Consider the following 19481-nt stretch of genomic DNA (forward strand, 5'->3'; position numbering starts at 1 on the left):
TAGCAGGAAGGATTAGAACCTCTGTCTTCAGACTCGCTGTCCAGTATTCCTGTTATGGACAACATGAGCCAAGTTTCCTATCCATGAATATTTTCATAGCAGAAATAATAAAGATACAGAAGATGGTAAAGTTTTACTGTCCTTCATGACAGAACAATACAGATCAGTCCTGCACAATATCAACATAAAAGATTTCATTCCTGGTGTCTCTTAAAATAAACTTTAATTCTGTGCTGACACTCAGAATGTTCATCAGAAAAGAACGCTCCCAGGCAAGCATACCTCTTATCTCCCCTTCCTCCTTTCCTTCCTACCCTACTTCCCAACGGACTCAAAAAACACTGAAAAAACAAACACCGGGCTGAAAGAGCCATCAAGAGATACTATGGCACCCCAGAAGCCTTCAGGAGCGTCCTTTACCAGACAGGACAAGATGTGTCCATTTATGGTTTTCTTGGCTCGAAATTGAAGGATAATGTTCTTGCCATCTTAGGCAAAACAACTCTACGGATCTGCCTGGGGGTAGACATCCTTCTCCTCCCAGGCTTACAGCTGTTGTTTGTAATTCTGTTAACACTGCTGGCCTGTACAACCAGAGGGAGCCTAGAAAGATCCCCTCCCCCACACTGGACTTCTCATTGCTCTTGAGAAATTGAGTTAACGGTTAAAACTTTGTTTCCTCCTTATTTTGTTATCAGAGGAGCAGTCAGCATGAAGGAAAACCGAAGCAACTGTGGAGAATAGAAGATAAGAAAAGCAAAACGTCTATTTAAAAAAAGTGTGGGTCCATCATGTGACATTTTAAGGAGATGCCTTTGTCTGATACTCGTCACCCTCTTGATCTGTTTTCCAAGTTGGTGCTTCTTCTTTGCCATTAGTGTCCCATTAACACCTTGTTTTTGCCCTCCAGCCATTGTAGAGGTTCTGCGAATATCTGAGGAGGGATAGTTTTAGGTAGAAATGCCGTCTGAGGTTTAAGAGATAAAGTGGGGACATGAGGCCAGGCAGAGCACATCTTGATAATAAGTTAAAACGAAATTAAAAAGCCATTCAAAACACTCTAAGACAGGGAACCTAGTGGACAGAGCTCTATATGGAAAAATGTGCAAGTCCTATAACTCCACAGACATTCTCCATAGCTCTACCAGTTAGCCGGGACTCACTATCACTACAAACACAGTAATCAGAAAGTTACAGTGGCTTGGAACACACACAGATGTTTAATCAGCAGTAATCAAATATTTTAAATAGCCTATAATATTTTAAATAACCAACAATAATTAATTATATATATTCAATAGAATTTTCTATATATTCAATGGAATGCCAATCAGCCTGTGAAATGGTAATTATAAAATAACTGACAGTTGCCTTTATTAAAAATATGTTGTCATAAAAATGCAATATGGAACATCATATCGGTAAGTCAAAATGTAACATACAACACTGTATTTATTTTATTATGACCACCCACCTTATTTTATGAGAGGATCATTCAGTGTCTGAAGAATATCTACCACCCATATAAAAATTATTTATGCACATGACCAAACACTGGAAAGAACACTGAAAATTAATATTTGATCTCGGAGGGTAGCATAACTTTAACTCAATTTCTTCTTTCTTTATATTTCTGTTACTAATACAGTTGGCAATATTCCATCGAGGATACAAATTAAGTTCCATTTAGTTGGTACAATGTCATCGAGGATACAAATTAAGTTCCATTTAGTTGGTACAATGTCATCTGGGCAAAAAGTAATAATCTAACAAATATTTATGGAGCTTCTCTTCCATTTCAGGCACTGGGCAGAAGGCAATAAACACAACAGATGAAGTTTCATTCTTCCGAGAGCTGACATTCTCATTGGGACAGGGTAATAGCAACACAAGAAGAAATGAATATATAGTACACCAAACAATGACACAGTAACTGCTCACAGAAATGCCTGTGTGGTGTGCACAGAGTCAATCACTCCAGGGCATTCTGTTCCTGCTTTTCAGAGAACCATGACCAATTTCTGATACGCTGAGTATATTAGCTTCCTATTGCTACTGTAATAAATTCCCACAAACTTAGTGGTTTAATACAGCCCCAAATCTTACAGTTTTAAAAGTCAGAAGTTGTACAGGATTCTCATTGATCTAAATTCAAAGTGTCAGCAGAGCTGTTCCTTGCCTTTTCCAGCTCCTAGAGGGTGCCCACAGTCCTTGGCTCATGGCCCACTCCCATCTCCAAAGCCAGTAGTCCCATCAGTCCGATCTCTGCTTCTGTCATCACATCACATTCCCTTGACTCTGCCCCTCCTGCCTTTTCTTTTCACGTATTTGGGCTCTTGTGATTTCAATGGACCGATCTGGATAATCCAGGATAATCTTCCCATCTCAAAGTCAGCTGATTAGCAACCTTAATTCTACCTGCAATCTTAATTTCTCCTTGCCATGTAACATAACAGATTCCCAGGTTCCAAGGATTAAGACATGGACATTTCTGAGGGAGAGGAGGACAGTATTCTGTAATGGGGTATCTTCTTGTTGAACTCCCTGGGAGGATATGTTTAGTAATCTCTTTCCTAAACACAGATGTTTAGCACAGTGGAAAGTACCAGTGTCTACCTGTAAGACCCTGGGCAAGTCACTTTAGGAGGACAATAATACTGAATCCATGGTTTTGTGGAGATAATTAAGTGAGGTAAACGACGTGAAAGAGGTGTAAACCTAGAAAACACAATAACTAGTTAGTTAATATTAGACAAATTTAGCTGTTCCTGAATCTCCCTATCCATGAATTAAATTTCTTCATCTTGTAACAAACTAAAAATGTCAAGCTAAAATAGCTAAAATCTGAACAGGCTTTCTGAGATGCTATGGTAATTAGCCAATGGCATGTGATCTGCCCTTTCCTGTATTCCCATTGAAAGAAATAAAGAAATACATAAAAAGATGCTGAGTGTGGATAAGCCCCTGAAATACAAGAATGAGACATGACAGGTAGACCACATGAGGTGACACACAAATCTCCAGGTATGAACCCCTATTTCAGAAACATGCTGCGGAAAGGAACTGCTTTCGCGGGCACCCTCATACCATGAACATGTCTTTCCATCCACTCAGAGACCCAAATTCCTGGAAATGCAACTCAACCAGGGAAAAGGGCATATTGCCTTCCGAAGACTAACAAATAAGAAAAGAGATAGAAAGAACCACAGAAAGGATACAAACTGGGATGGTAGATTGCAATGTACTGTCTCTAGATGGAAGAACTAGAAAGAACTATAAACTGATTGAAATGATATGAATAAAGCTCCATCTAAATATTCAAACTACGAGGTAGCAGAAACAATCCTCTCAGACAAGCTGAGTCACCCTAGAAAACACAACATAAACAGAATTTAGTCAAGGACCATGAACACCAACCAAATCTTCAACTGAAGATATGCCAACAGTAACCTGAAACAGTGTGGCGAGGTAAGTGCTCTGGAGGGACAGGAAGGTCTGTTCACAGTGAAGGAGTTCAGAACAGGCCTCCCCAAAATATGCCACTCTGGCAAGTGATTATTTTGAGCTGAACACAATCAAAACCCTGCAGGCTCATGAGAGAAACTTTTATCATTCCAATAATTTAAATTAGGGGCTTTGCCCATAATAAGAGTTATCACCAGAAACAACTTTTTATAACCTATCTATGGGGCAGGGCAAACTACAAATTACTGCACAGTTTATCTTCTTATCATCCTGCAACGACCTTCTTCCCTTCCTCTGAAGCCCCAAAGCACTTTCCCTCATCCATAGTGCAGAATGTCATATATACCTCTTTTTAACTTTCTGTCCTCAAACCTCTCATGTATGTGGCATCTCTGACTCTCACACATATGTGGCGTTCCCATGCATATGTATGTAATTAAATTTGGCTATTTTCTCTTATCAATCTGTCTCATGTAGATTTAATTATTAGACCAGCTAAAGAATCTAGAAGGATAAAGGAAAGTTTCTCTCTCCCTGACAACAGGAATATCCAGGGCCTGGATCTTCTCTTTCAAAGGTGAATAACTCAAAAACACGTTGAAAATTCTCTGCAACATAAAAAAGAATACTATACTTCCAAAAATAATTTATTACAGAAAGTAGAAGTAAATTTTAGAAATAATCTATTTTAAAATCTCAATGATATGCAAGAAAACATGGGTTATATGAAAGAAAAAATTTAAATGGACAGAAAGACCAAGATTACAATTGAAGCTAACTAATAAGGGAGAAAACAATATATGAAATGGTTGAAAAACAGAAATGCATAGACAAATGGAATAAAAGGTAGTAGACCAAACCCAAAGTACTGAAGATAAAATCACTGAGGAGAAAAAAAATTTAGAAACCTGTGTAGAATGAAGAGGAAATGACAAAAAGAAGAAAATAATGAAAGAGAAGATGATAAACATAGAAGACAGACAAATGGCTATATAAATTACAAACAGTTCATGTTCCAAAGAAAGACAACCAAAACTAATGAAAAACCACAGTTAAAGGTCATATTCTTTGGACAAAATGGAAAAAAGTTAGACATTGATATTTCAAAATATACACATAAAAGCACTCTGACAACTTAGAAATTAAAAAAAACCACTCTCTTAAATAATTGCACACGCAAAAAAACAAAACTAGAATTACAAGACTGTTTGAAAAATACAATAATAACTACGTGACATTGTAAAACTTATGAGTCTAAAGCCGCCCTTAAAGTCAAATATATCATTAGTAAGAAAAATATATATATAAATAAAGGACTTAGTTCAAAATATTAGGAAAACAAAGAAATTAAGAGAAGGTTTTAAAGTACTATTAAAGCTGTAATCAGTGACTCAGAAAATAGGGGGAAAAGCAAAACTGGTAAAGATACACAAGAGATGGATCTTCCAAAATTAATGAAATAAGACAAATACAGTCAATTTCGATCAAGGAAATGAAGAGAAACACATGTTAGTAATGATAAAATGTTATGTAATCACAATTATAGGACAAAGTTAAAAATTTTAAATGCAGTGTATAATTTTGTTCATTTCAGAAATTTTAATGAAATTGGTATTTCCCTGAAAAAACAAATTATCTACACAGAAAAGTATCATTGAAGAAATCAAAAGTTTGTCCAAAATTATCTGCAAGAAGACCATAGGCCAGAAAGTACTGTAAGTGTTCTTTCAAATTATAAAGTTACAAATCATTCTCATGCTTCATAAAATAGAACATGAAAGAACATGGAAATCATCAATTTGTTTTGTAAAGTTAGTGTAATGCTAACACCAAAACCTGGCAAAGCAGCTTTAGGTCAATATCTGTCATGAATATAAAAGCAAAAATTCTACGTAAAATACAAACAAATCAAATCCAACATCACATTAAAAGAAAAAATATATCATGGCTATCTAGAGTTTACTTCAGGAGCAGCTTAAAATGGATATTTATTTATAGTATGTTATATAAAACACTTCAATAAATGTTAATAAGGCATTCGACCACATATATCATTCATGGCTGATTTTTTAAAAATGCTTAGAAAACTAGAAATAGAAGACAACTTTCATAACATAATGAAAAGTAACTAATTTAACCAACAGCCAACAGTAAAAACCTATTCAACTACAGCATGAATTTAAAAATTCCCTATAATAGCAAATAATTGTAAAATACAAGGTATTGGTTTGTATAACAAACTTGTTTTTATTATTTATGTAGTTTAAAACTTAATAAAATATAAATAATAAAATTAAGAATAAATTATAAAAAACGAATATTTAAAAGAATGTATAAAAATGAAATAACAATAAAAATTAATACCAGATTAAGTTTTACAAACAAATGTAAGAGATAGGGATATAACCATGAATCTTGGTAGATTATTTTAAACCTTGGATCACATAAAGAAGCACATTATGAATGAGAAGAATCAATGTGGTAAAATGATATTTTTTCCACAAATTATGTATATACTTGTCAAAGCCCACAGGTATTTGGGCAAAATATGACAGATTCTAAAGTTTACCTGGAATGACGAATGAGTGATAAAGCAAATTTTTTTTCCAAAACAAGAGCAATCTTGCCTATCAGATAATTAACAAGCTAATAAACTATAACAATTAATTAATGGATAAGTTGAACCAAAGAGACATCACAAAAACTGCTTTTGTACCTAAGAGAACAAACATGGAATAAAGGTGGTACCACAAATGTGTGGGTAAAGGAAAGATTCAATAAACAATTTAACTGTTAAACTTGTTCATTTATTTAATTTAAATCTTCACCTTACGCTAAAATAAATTTCAAATGAGTAAAGAGTTAAATTTTTGAGAAATTAAACCATAAAAATGGGGAAAACATATAAAGAATGATGTAGAATTAACATATGATTCAGATCTTGGATCTAAGAATAAAATATTGAAAACATACAAGGAAAAAGATATAGTTTTGACTAGATAAAAATGAAAACTTTCTGTATGCCAAAAAACAAACAAACCATGAGCAAAACTTCTGAATGAGGATAAACAATTTATATAGAGAATATATCTCTTACACTTCATTAAGAAAAACACTGGTAACCCATTAGAAAAAAATGGGGAACACACATGAACAAATTTTTTCCACAAAGAAAGAAATAGAAATGACCAATAAACATTTAAAAAAAATATTCAGCCTCACAGCAAAGCAGATAGGCAAACTAAAACAGTGAGATACCATCTCTCTGCAAATTGAATTTAAAATATGTAAAATAATCATAATGTTTCAATTCTGGCAGCAAACAATGAATTGAGCACTTTCAAGCATTGCTGTTGGAATCTCTAGTTTGTTCAGATTCCTGGAAAGTTATACAGCAGTAGGTGTTAGCTTCTACAATGGGCATGCTCTTGGAGTATCCTAAAAGCAAACACTTCTGAATAAACAAATATTACTTGCTACAAGAAGTAGCTCATCCTGAAATTCCCTAAATTTCCCCTTCTAACTATACTGCATGCCAAATAATTCCTAGCAAGATTCCAGCACTTCAGAAACATTTCAGAATTTAAAATAATTTCACCAAGCGTTTGCATTAAATGTATTTCTAACCTTACCTTTCTGCTCTTTTTTCCATAAGTATTTACTAAGCATGGAATTGGAAAACTTGGGTCTGGCCTCAGTTCAAATTCTCTTTCACATCAGTCTCCTCAGATATCGAATACTCTAGGAAATGAATCATGTTGAAAGTAATATTGTAGGGAGCATGGCTAAACTGCTTGAATGAACAAATGACTTGAACAAACTATTTCCATGAAGCATTCATTCAGACATATTGTGCCAATGACAGAAAAAACTGTTCATTAGAGAAACTGTTAACTAATCATGTGTGACCTTTATCTCACACTTAGCTCAGGTTACCATACCTGAAAGCAATAAAATGGCAACAACTGAGAAAACTCTCCATGTCCTAATTTCACTAATGTAGATTAACCTTACACTTATTTCCCACCTCCAACTTATAAGCAGCCTTTTGTGTAAAGCAACATTATGGTGAAATTTCTCTTAATTCTTCAAGTTGTAATGTTTAAATTAAATTTATTTTGGAATAGGTGACAGGAGTTACTTAACAATTCCTTTTGCACAAAGAAGTATGTGGGATTTGTGCAGTTATAAATGGGCAACATAGGTTATACCTGTGATGTTGGATCTATCCAATATTTTGACTGTGGGGATCATGGTAACCTATATAAGTAATAAAATTGCACAGAACTTAACACACACATACACACAAGTACAAATAAAACAGGGGATCCTGAATAAGATTAGTGGATTGTATCAATGTCACTACCCTGGTTATGATATACTGGAGTTTTGCAAAATGACCATTGGAGGAAACTGAGGAAAACGTATAAGGAATTTCTCTGTATTATTTCTTACAACTACATGTGAGTCCACAACTAGCTCAATAAAAATCTCAATTAAAAACAAGGATATGGTGAAAACCATGCCTCCCCCCACCACCCTTGACCATTAGCCCTTTCAGGAGGCAACAACTCTTACCAGTTTCATGTGTATAGGAGCTAAAAGAGAAAGGAGGAAGGAAGACAGGAAGGGAGGGAGGAAAGAAGACTTAAATAACTTGGGATGGTCCTGCAATGTATCAAAATAAACTGTTCAGCTCTTTCGTACTCATAGTTGTCCTTGAGACAATGTCTTGAGTCTAGGAGAATGTTTCTGCTAAACAAATCCCCTCTACTCCAGCTTCTTCTCCCACTGGATTCCCAGGTCTTTTCCCTCAAGGCAGGACACTGGGTGATCCTTTTCTAGGAAATCTGATCACCCCTGATAAAGAACTATAACTAGAGACATGGAGCACTACCCAATGACATGGCCCAGTCAGATCACCTTACAGACACACAATCATCAGGCCCTCCTCCTAGTAGTTTCCAATCATCATTTTAATGGCTTCGCTTAAATATGAGTATACACCAAGGATCATTTGACATTCAAAGAAAGCACATATTATGAAAAACAAAATGAGGCAAATAGAAAATAGCAACTTGGAGACACAGAGTCCATACAGAGAAAAGAAAAACTTCAAATACACTTTCAATATACTTAGGGATATAAGAGATGATACTGTATCATTGAAGCAGAACAGGATGCTACTAAAAATAACTTTTGGAGGAAAACAGAGCTCTTGGGAATAAAAAATGCAGCAGAAGATATATAAAGCTCAGTATAAGAACTGAAAGATTTGGTTAAGAAAATCTATAGAAATTAGAGCAAAGAGCTGAGAAAAAAAATGGGAGAAAAGAGATTTTTAAAAAATCAGGTCAATCCAGGAAGTCAAACATCCAAATAAGACAATCCAGAAAGAGAGAAGAGAGAACTTAAAATGGAAAGAATTAAAAGACAAGTTCCAGATTTGAAGGACATAAGCTTCCAGATTAAAAGAAACTGGAAATGCATGAAAAATGCATGAAAACAGAACCACACCAGTCATATAAGCATGATATGACTGAACATTCGGAATAAAGCAAAGAGCACACACAATCTTAGAGTGAAAATACAGGGTTCACACAAAAAAATAAAAACTAGAACAGCATCTTCTCGGAGGTGATACTTGGATGCTAGAAGACAACAGAGCAATGCCTTCAAATTCTGAGGGGAAAAAAAGTGTGTTCTAACTGAAATTCTTGACCCAGCCTAGATGTCTTCTAAGTGCGGGAGTAGAATGGATATATTTTCAAACCTACAATGTCTCAAATCTTAATTTTCTTATTTCCACACCCCTGTTTTAGGAGGTACCTGGAATGTGTGATCTCAAAAAATGTATACCACAAATGAAGGAATAAACTAAGAAAGACACATACATGGCTTTCAACATAGGGAGAGCTGAAAAAAAAATGCAGGAAGAAGCTGAAGAGAGAGTTCAAGATAATAGCTGGGCAGCAAATTTAACAAGCAACCACTCCAGGCCAGACCAGGCCAAAAGAATCTGGTAATGATCTCTTCATACAGAGAACTGGACAGAATATCTAATGGCATTGTATATATGAAGAGATGAAAAGAACTGGAGGAAAGCTTGGACTTCAATTAGTGGTAAAGGCTTAGAAAACTAAACTAAGCAAACCAATATTAATTCATGTTGAGGACAGAAAAATTAACCCCAGTGTATTTCACAGCTCAGCTACAAAGACTACTGACATGGCTAGCATAAGGTGAATACTGACCACTGATCTAACCCAGTGGTGCCCAGTTTCAGCTGCACATTGAAGCTATTTGCCTCACTTTTTAAAAATCCCAGGCTACAACCCGGAGCATTACATCAGAACCTCTGGTGGGTAGGACAGACAAGAGTAAGATTTAAAGACAACATGGAGTGATGACAATACATAGACAAGATTGAGCCCCACAGAGCTAACTAAAGATACCAACTTCACCCTTATGTATTCTACTCACAGATTTTAATTTGTAGCCACACTGCTTATAATCTTGGCTTTCAACAGTTCACAATATTTTACCTAAATATCCTACCAGTAATCAAAGTCAAAATTCCAAAAATGAATGTGCCACGTTCTCACTTAAAAACAGCACTATTCTTAGTGTCATCTTATGGCACCCCCTTTCTCCTTGTCACTCCCTCACCCACATTGCTCTTACATTTAAGCCCTACTCAAGAAACCTGCTTGTTACTTCTTGTCCTCCACATGTGGTGGTGACTGGCTCATAACAGTGAAAATGACTCTTGCTAAGGTCAGACAATGCAAAATCACCAAAGTAAAAATGAGGAGATACACACAAAATTGCAAATGTGAAATTGCCCTAAATTAGGTCACAGATGAGCTTACTTTATTTGTTCACTCTCTCCTAGAAATGGTGATTGACAACAAAGAAATAATGGCTAGATTTCATAATTTAAATAAGCAACTTGTATTGGCTTGGACAGCTCCAGAATGATAACAGCATTCCCCGTTCCCTCAAACTCCCACCTAATCTCTAAACTCTAGAGTTCAAAGGGTCATGACCAACACGTTCCATGGTCACAGATGGGTCGAAGTAGACAGAGTTTCCATCCAAGTTGCAAATATCTACAGATTGCCATTCTAATCCCACCTCCCTTCTTTCTATACATCAATTTCATTAAAAGACCAAGACTTCATTTGGGGTCTGTGCCTAAAAACTGATCATCGTATTGCAGTCTCTCATGATGCTTGGGGTCCCAACTTATATGCCTATCTGCAGTATGAGAGAAGCTGTCTCTTCTGCACTTTTGCCAGCACTTGATATTTTCATTTTGCCAATATGATGTTGAAAAGTGGTATTTTATCATTTTAAAATGTAGATTTCCCTGATTACTATTAAGTCTGAGGATTTTTACTTGTGTCTCTTGATCATTTGCTATTGCTTTTTTTTGTGAACTGCCTACCTGTATCTTCCGCCCATTTTTCTATGAGTTCGCTTTTTTTGTCCCCACTCTTTACCAACCTAATTTCTTTTATTTTCCAGGGTCCAGCTTCTCCTGACCAGCAATACCTCTTCCATGTCTGTGTATTCTTCATTCATATATCTCATAGTGCTTGAAAATTAATTGTTCAATGCCTTTCTTCCCACTAAGATCTGAGCACCATGAGGATACAATATTCTGGTTACCCCTCTCAGACACCACTGTGACCCAAGCAATTAGCGAAAAGCCACAAGTGTTTATTGACTGACTGAATGGAGGTCCTTGTATCTTATACCACTGGGGTCTAGGAAGAAGCTCACTCAAGGGGTGCTACCAAAGAGAGTTTAATATAGGGACCATTTACAAAGGTGAGCAGAGTTGGGGAAACTGATGAGGATGTTTGGGAAACCCCCAGGACTCATAGCAATGAGAAGAAGCATCATCTCCAAGTCTAAAGAGGATGAAGAGATTATGGCAAGTGGACCCTATGAGACCTGCAGCCACAGAGGAGAGTCTGGGAGAAATGATGAAATCTCATTGAAGTCTGAGAAATGATGACTCAGTGACTAAAACTGCCTGGATGGTGCCCATCACTACTTCATTAATGGAAAACCTTCTTCCATCTGAATCCTTAATACTTCAAATTCTAAATCCTACAGAACAACACAATTAAACCATTGCAAACAATAAAATAAAAATCACTGCCAAACAAGTTCTACAGAAACTGAAGGCAGGAAAAGGCCAGAAAAACTAGAATTATCTTCCTGGCAGAATCACCCATTTGCTATGTGACTTCAGGGATATTTTCTGAACCCCCCCTTACCTCAGTTTCTCCATTATAAAAATCTTTATACTATTATTTCCCCCCCCAAAAAGAATTATTTCACTCAAGGTAAAGAAATCTCCTTAAAGAAAAATAGAGTTGCCAAAATCCTGTCCTATCAGCCAGCTTCCACCAGGCCTTGGAATTCTTAGCAAATGGCTGGTTTTGCAATCTTTTGGCTTTGCCAACCCTCCAGGGTAAAAAAATCTTCCCACAAGGATTGGAGGCATGAGAGTAGAGGAAATCTCTGAGAAAAATCTGGGTTGATGAGCAGCTAAGAAAAGCCAGGAGGAAAGAGACACATCTATATATGTTTAGGCAGAAAATAGAAAAGGTTGAAAAGCAATGTGTTTCTAAAATACTGCTTCTATGAAAGCAACCTTCTGTTACTCCTTTACTCCCTGGCTGACTGAAAAAGGCAGTGTGATTCCCATATTCTATTCATGTCCTTCTAAGCCCAGGCTAGGGAGTACAGAAGCATGCAGCTCTGATGCAGGTGGCCTGGAGTTCAAATCCCGCCACTTAATGAAGTGATACTGGGCAAGGCATTCACCTTTCTGCAACTCAGTGTTAGCTCATGAAAAATGAGCTAACAATATCAAATTTTCTGGATTGGAGACAGAATTATAAATAATGAAAATAAGGTGTTTGCCAGCCAGAGAGCTCCTAACACACTGTAGTTAATTTTTTATCACAGGCACTTTAGTTTGGAAATTAAAAGAGCTTCTTTATTTAATGAATATCTTTGAGCATGTACTATGGGGCTGAGTGACAGAGGTAAACAAAGTTCATAGGGTTCCTGAACTCCTAGAGTTTAGAATCTGGTGAAGAGAAGATGTTACTCAAATCATAATCAAAGAAATACATAATTGCCAACTGTGATAAATGCTATGGAAGGAAAATAGAGTCTGCTCAGAGAGCAAAATGGGAGCCTGAAACTGGCCAGGAAGATCTTGGGGCAGAAAGTAAAGGATAAAGGATTAACTAGCTATGGTGGTGACAGTGGTATCAGTACATGCTTGAGGTCTGAGGCCAGAAGAAGCATTGCTCTTTTGAGGAGCAGAAGAAAGGCCAGAATGGTGAAGCATGGAAAGGGGAGGGGAGATAAAGCTGGAGAATCTGCCAAGGCCTCTCTCAAGGGAACAAAAGGCCGCAGTTATGGTCCTCTGAGAATGTGAAGCCACAAAGCTAAAGATGGGATCTCAGATCTGCAACTGACATTTGCAATTCAAATCTCCACTGCAGGCTTCTTTTCAAATACCACCGCTGGACCCCACGCCTGTTAAGATGAGTAGAAATGTTTTCATAATTGGAATGTATTTCAAAAATTACATATATACACACATGTGTATATGTATGCATTATTCACCATTTACCAACCAGGGAAATGTCTACAATCACTCCTAAGTTATTCTCTTTGAATCTCTTATTTTCCAAAGATAACCACAATATCTCTCATTGCATATGCTCTCCTTACAATGTATCCTGAGACTCCTCCATTGAGTAAATGCTGGCAAATATGTTCCCTCTCCTTGAACTTGGGCTGACATCTCTCACTGCCTTGACCAACAGAAAATAGTGAAAGTGATTCCACGTAACTTCTGAGGCTAAGACATAAAAAAGCCATGCACTTCCACCTTGTTCTCTTGGAAACCAGCTGCCATACTCTGAGGAAGATCAAAGCAAGGCATATGGACAGGCCACATGTAGGTGTTCTTCTTGACAGCCCAGCAGAGGGTCCAGCCAACTGCTGGCATCCATCCCAGACATGGGAGTGATGTTGTCACCAGATGACTGTAGACCCAGCTGACAAGTCATCTAGCCTTTCAATTTTTCCAGCTGAAGCCCCCAAAATAATGGCACAGAGACAAGCCATTCCCCACTAGACTCTGTCCAAATTCTTGACCCAAAGTATCCATGAGCAAAAAAACAAAATGATCATTTTACACCACTACCTTTTGGGGTGGTCTGTTATGCAGCAACAGTAACTGAGACAAACAGTATCTCAAAACGTATCTGTATGTGTGTATGTATGGGCATGTATGTATGTATGTATGTATAATTTTTCTTATTTACTATTCGCCCCCTTAGGAACCTTCTAGATGGGATGGTTACTCCTGAATTAGAACTCCTGCACTTTATCCATACTGGTTCTATAAAAAGATGACCAGGTTTATATAAAAGACCCCGAAGAGCCACAGTAATCTTGAGAAAGAAGAACCAAGTTGGAGATATTACCTGATATCAAACTATACTCCAAGGCTACAGTAATCAAAATAGCATGGTACTGGCATAAAAACAGAAACATTGATCAATGGAACAGAATAGAGAGCCCAGAAATAAATCCATGCCTATACGCTCATTGAATATATGACAAAGGAGGTAAGAATATACAATGGGGTAAAGACAGTCTCTTCAATAAATGGTGTTGAGAAAATTGGAAGGAAGGAAGGAAGGAAGGAAGGAAGGAAGGAAGAAACTGGATCACCTTTTTACACCGTATATAAGAAAAGACTCAAAATGGATTAAAAACTTAAATATAAGACCCAAAACCATAAAACTTCTAGAAAAAAACATAGGCAGTAAGCTCTCTGATATTGCTAAAAGTAAAGGAAACAAAAGAAAAAATAAACAAATGGAACTACATCAAACTAAAAAGCTTTTGTACAGCAACGGAAACTATCAACAAAACAAAAAGACAACCCACTGACTGCAAAAAGATATTCACTTATGATACATCTGATAAGAGGTTAATATCCAAAATATATAAAGAACTCATGCAACTCAACAACAATAACAAAAAACAAACAATCCAATTAAAAAATACTTCTCCAAAGAGGAAATACAGATGGCTAACAGACATATGAAAAGATGCTCAAAGTCACTAATTATCAGAGAAATGCAAATTAAAACCACAATTAGCTGTCACTTGACACCTGTCAGAATGTCTATCATCAATAAATCAAAGAACAAATATTGGAGAGAATGCAGAGAAAAGGGAACCCTTGTACATTGTTGGGATTGCAAATTGGTACAGCCGCTATGGAAAACAGTATGGAGATTTCTCAGGAAATTTAAAATGGATATACATTTTGACCCAGCAATTGCACTTCTGGGTATTTATCCGAAGAAAATCAAAACAATACTATACTTCCTAAAGATCTATGCACCTCAATATTCATGGCAGCACAATTTACAATAGTTAAGATATGGAAGCAATGCAAATGCCCATCAACAGACGACTGGATAAAGAAATTATGGTTCATATATACAATGGAATATTATTCAGCCATTAAAAAAATAAAATCCTACCATTTGCAATGACATGGATAGACCTAGAGGTTATTATACTGAATGAAAAAGACAGAGAAAGATAAACACCATGTGATTTCATTTGTATGTGGAATCTAAAGAACAAAAAGAACCAACTAATCAAAAACGCTCACAAATATAGAGGACAATTTAGTGATGGACAGAGTGGGGGGATTGAGGGACTGGAAGAATGGGGTGAAGGGTTAAAGAAATACAAATTAGTAGTTGATAGATGGTCATGGGGATGGGGAGCATGGCACAGGGAATGCAGTTAGCATTAATATATCGGCTAGATGGAAAACCAGAGGAGAAAAGGAGCAATTAGGGGGATCATTTTATAATATAAATGTCTAACCAATATACTGTATACTTGAAACTAAAAAAAAAAAAGTGCACTTGGAATTTATCCTAAGGGAAAAAGTTAGATTTAAATGAGTTATCTACACAGATGTCCTTTGTAGCATTTAGAAATAAATGTAAAAAATTAAAATTATACTAAATTCTTAAGAACAGGACATTGTTTAAATACATAGTGGCATATCTATGCAACAGAATATTATATTAAAATTATGTCATAGAGTATATTTACTCATAAGGAAAGATTTACATGGTATACTGTTAAGTGAAATAAAACGTCTGATTATAGGAATATATACAGCCTGAGTCCACTTTTATAAAAAAATAATAAAACACCATATTTATGTGTAAGTGATGTGAGTATATATTTGAAAGGATCACACCAGTTAAAAGTGATATTTTGTGGAAATGTGATGATAGCTGATCTTTCTTTTGGTTTCACTGTATTTTTCCAATTTTTAAAACTCTTCTTGTCTACGGCCATGCTACCCTGAACATGCCCAATTCTGTCTGATCTCGGAAGCTAAGCAGGTTCTGGCCTGGTTAGTACTTGGATGGTAGACCACCTAGGAAGAGCAGGTGCCACAGGCGTAAACAAAGAAACAAACAAACAAACAAAAAACTCTTCTTCTTAAATATGGCTATGGATTTATCCTTGCGGCTATACCAATTTGCAATCCCACCTGATATATTATGGTTCTAAATAAATGAATATTTGATTATATGAAAGAATATAAATTGTCACAAAATCAACAAAGTAAAAACAATTAATTTGTACCATTCTAAAAAAAAAAATGACCAGGTTCCTTAGTTCAAAGAAAAATTAAACCACCCAAAACACACCAAAGTAACCCATCCTCACTGCAAAAAAAAAAAAAAGGAAAAGAAAGAAAGAAAACCTCATTAGCTCTTCTGACAATTTATTTCAATTGGCTTTGAAAACAGAGATTGAAAATGAGATCTTCATTTGGCAACAACTAAATAGGGCACCCAGGGCTCTTTCCTTCTCTGCCATTAAAGGCTCAGACATCTGCAAAGAGTATCTGCAGATTAAATAAGGCAATGCTTATGAAGTGTACTTAGCACAGTGCCTGCCACTTAAGAGCCCACCAAATTTCAGTTATTATTACTTTTGTTGTTGTGAGAATTAACATTTTTCTTGATTCTAGAGCTAAGCCTTTCTGACCTAAATTTAATAATGCTCCTGTTCCATCTCAGCAGAAAAGAATCTACACTGAGTTTGGTTAGATGTCAAGAAAGGGGTCTCAGATTCCATATGATTAGAAATATTACACAACATTAAGCAACATAACTGCCATACACCTCTATTTTCCTTTGGTAAAAGAACTGTACTTTTTATTCAAAAAAAAAAAGAAAAGAAAAGAAAAAGAAAAGAAAAATCAATATGTGTTAGAAGACAGGCTTCTGAGAAATAACACTTAATCACTGCATTACTTTCAAGGTGACTAAATAAAAATATTACTTTTGATCATTATGAAGGTACCCCCCCATGTGGTTATATAAATATTACAAAGCTGCACCCAGATGGTGGCAAGAATACCAGGGAACAGAGGTGAGATCAAAGAACCAGGTCACCTCAGGTTGGTTTCTTCCTCTACTCTTCAACTGCTGTGATTTATGTGAATCACTCAGTCTAAAGCCTTTAAGAAATTTAGCCTTTAAAACAAGGCTAAATTCCAAACTTTTTGTCCATACTAAAAGGACCCTTAAGCAGCCTCAAATTTCCAGGGTTAAAGTCATTATTTAAATGCTTAAATATGCTGAATGACAACCCCCAAGCAAAATAATCATTTACAGATTCACACACATTAATTAATATCTTTAAAATTATCTCAAAAAAAAAAAACCTGTGTTTTGCTGCAAAATATTGCTGTGCATCACATAATGAAATTATCAATATCTAGAGGGGGAAAAAAGGTGATTTGGCACAGAATCATGACTAGCATGCCATTTGGAGGAAATAAACAGAAGTTGGATGACATCCCCTTAACACTGTTGGCTTTTCAGTTATCTTCAGTTGCTGGGGTGAGGGTCTTCTTAAGCCCTACTTTTATGGGAGGTGGGGCAGAAAGGGAGAAAGACTATGAATGATAGTAAAAAGAGATATCAAGAGAAGGAATGGGAGAAAGGGCTGTGCTATGGAACAAAATCTGAGTCAGTGGCACCTGAACACAAATGTCACTGCTAGGGAAACCATTTCAAAATTACATTCTAGTCACCAGGTTTCCAGTTTGCAGAGTGTCTGACACTCCCTCCCCCAGAACATCCCAGCTTTCCCCAAAGACCCAGGCAGACCCCTGCCACTGATGGACTTAATTGTATGGGTCACATTCTCCATCCAGAAAATGTCTTTTCTATCCCGGAAAGTGGAGAGAACTCTATGACACATGGTCCCTACATGCAAGAAAAATGGCCACATGTAATTGACTTGGAATGATCCTTTCCAAAGGTAGCATGAAGTACAGACTGGCTTTGCACTCGTGGAAACTGAGATTGAGAGGCGGTTCATGAAAACCCTCTTGGTAAGAATTAGCAGGTCTGACTCTGCCCTCAGAGTGAAGTCCAGCTTCCCTCACCGGGGTACAGTCCCCTTCCTGATGTCAGTTTCCATCTCCAGACAATTTGGGATTCAGGAGCAATGGGGAGAGCAGTGGAATCTTAACAACTCCACTGAAGACCAGAACAGACTCTCATATTACCATATATGATGAAGTCTGTCAAGAGGGCTGCTAAGATCTGATCCAAGACGGACCATCTGCTTTCCCCACAAAGCACAACACCAGCCAATTTAGGGGAGATCCCTTTTTTAATTAATGGTACCTTTAAAAATATTTTACCATCACTATCGAAATGCCTTTATTCTGCACTTCATAACACCTTGTATTAAAGCTACGTCTATCTTAACACCAAAGCACATATTTGTAACTGCTTTTTCTCACAAACATTTATATGGCTATTTTCCCAGGAACTGTGCCACTGGAACGGCCGGAATATAAAATTGTTTTACAACAGTTATTCTTCCAAGTCTTTCCTCTGTTTTTCAGACAGCTGCAACTCCGGAGTCTAAATTGTTTTCAGCGGACAATTGTTCTGAGCACATTTCTCCACAAGATCTATTTCAGCTCAAGAAAGGCCAACGACAAAGATAAAACAAAAGTTGTGGGTTAGAAGGTGGACCCACTGCAGGGCACCGTGACTGCTGAGTGTAGAGTGATAGACAGTGCAGTCCAAACCATTTCCTCCAGAACTGCTAATCCACAAAGGGGATCTGTCTTCCCGGTGACTGGTCAGTTTAAGAGAATAAGCCCATTACTAAACCTTAGCTAGGTGGCCAACACTTTACTCCTACCTGAAGTTCCCAGCACCTGTTCTGGAAAGGCGAGTATGGAACTTTCTACCTGGTCCATCTCGCCTGTTCTGTATAGAGAACACTGGAGTACTATGTGTTCACCAGTCAACCAGCCCCCTTCATGCCCTCAAACCAAAGAGTGTACAGGTGGTTACTTGCGCAGATACCAAATCTTACCAGAACAACTTTATTACTGGCCTTGAAGGACTTGGTTAGGATAACAGCCCTCACCGCCACCACCACGTCCCTCCAGTTTGTGGGTAAGAAGGGCAGACCTAAGAGACACAGGTAAGAGCTTCCGGGGCCAGCCAGGCACTCCAGAGTGCTAGACGCTTATCCATGCGAGGTCCTCGCCTTCAGGGCCCCTTCTGCCCGATCCCCTACGAGGGGCAATACAAGTACTCGTGCCCGGCATACTCACCTGTCGGCCCAGCCTGCTAGCCCCGTGCCCAGCCCAGGGATCTCCGAGCTGCCGGAGCCGCAGCGCCCACTCGGGGCAGGCAGCGAGCACTCACCATTATGCTCCTGCATGCTCGACAGCGACCAGAGCAGCAGCGCCACCAAGGCCAGGAAGCAGAGCTGGCTCAGCAGAAGGTCCCTCCGGCGACTCCGGCGACGCTCGCGGTCCTCCTCCTCGGGCGACAGCATCCTCGGGAGGCAGGGCAGCGACCCCCGCGGGGGCCCCG

General features: G+C 37.5%; 1 protein-coding gene and 1 pseudogene across 1 annotated transcript in view; one reads left to right on the forward strand and one right to left on the reverse strand.

Moving 5' to 3' along the window:
* SLC24A3 (solute carrier family 24 member 3) overlaps window positions 1-19472 on the reverse strand; it is a 457276-nt gene extending 437804 nt beyond the window's left edge. Inside the window, exon 1 of the mRNA XM_006922003.2 lies at window positions 19311-19472. Within this exon, the coding sequence (XP_006922065.2) occupies window positions 19311-19443 (133 nt within the window). The 5' untranslated portion in view covers window positions 19444-19472. The remainder of the gene's footprint in view (window positions 1-19310) is intronic.
* LOC112471329 lies at window positions 15898-16016 on the forward strand (annotated as a pseudogene).
* Window positions 19473-19481: the final 9 nt, after the last annotated feature.

This window comes from Pteropus alecto, unplaced genomic scaffold, assembly GCF_000325575.1.
Source record: "Pteropus alecto unplaced genomic scaffold, ASM32557v1 scaffold45, whole genome shotgun sequence".
In the NCBI taxonomy this organism is placed as follows: Eukaryota; Metazoa; Chordata; class Mammalia; order Chiroptera; family Pteropodidae; genus Pteropus; species Pteropus alecto.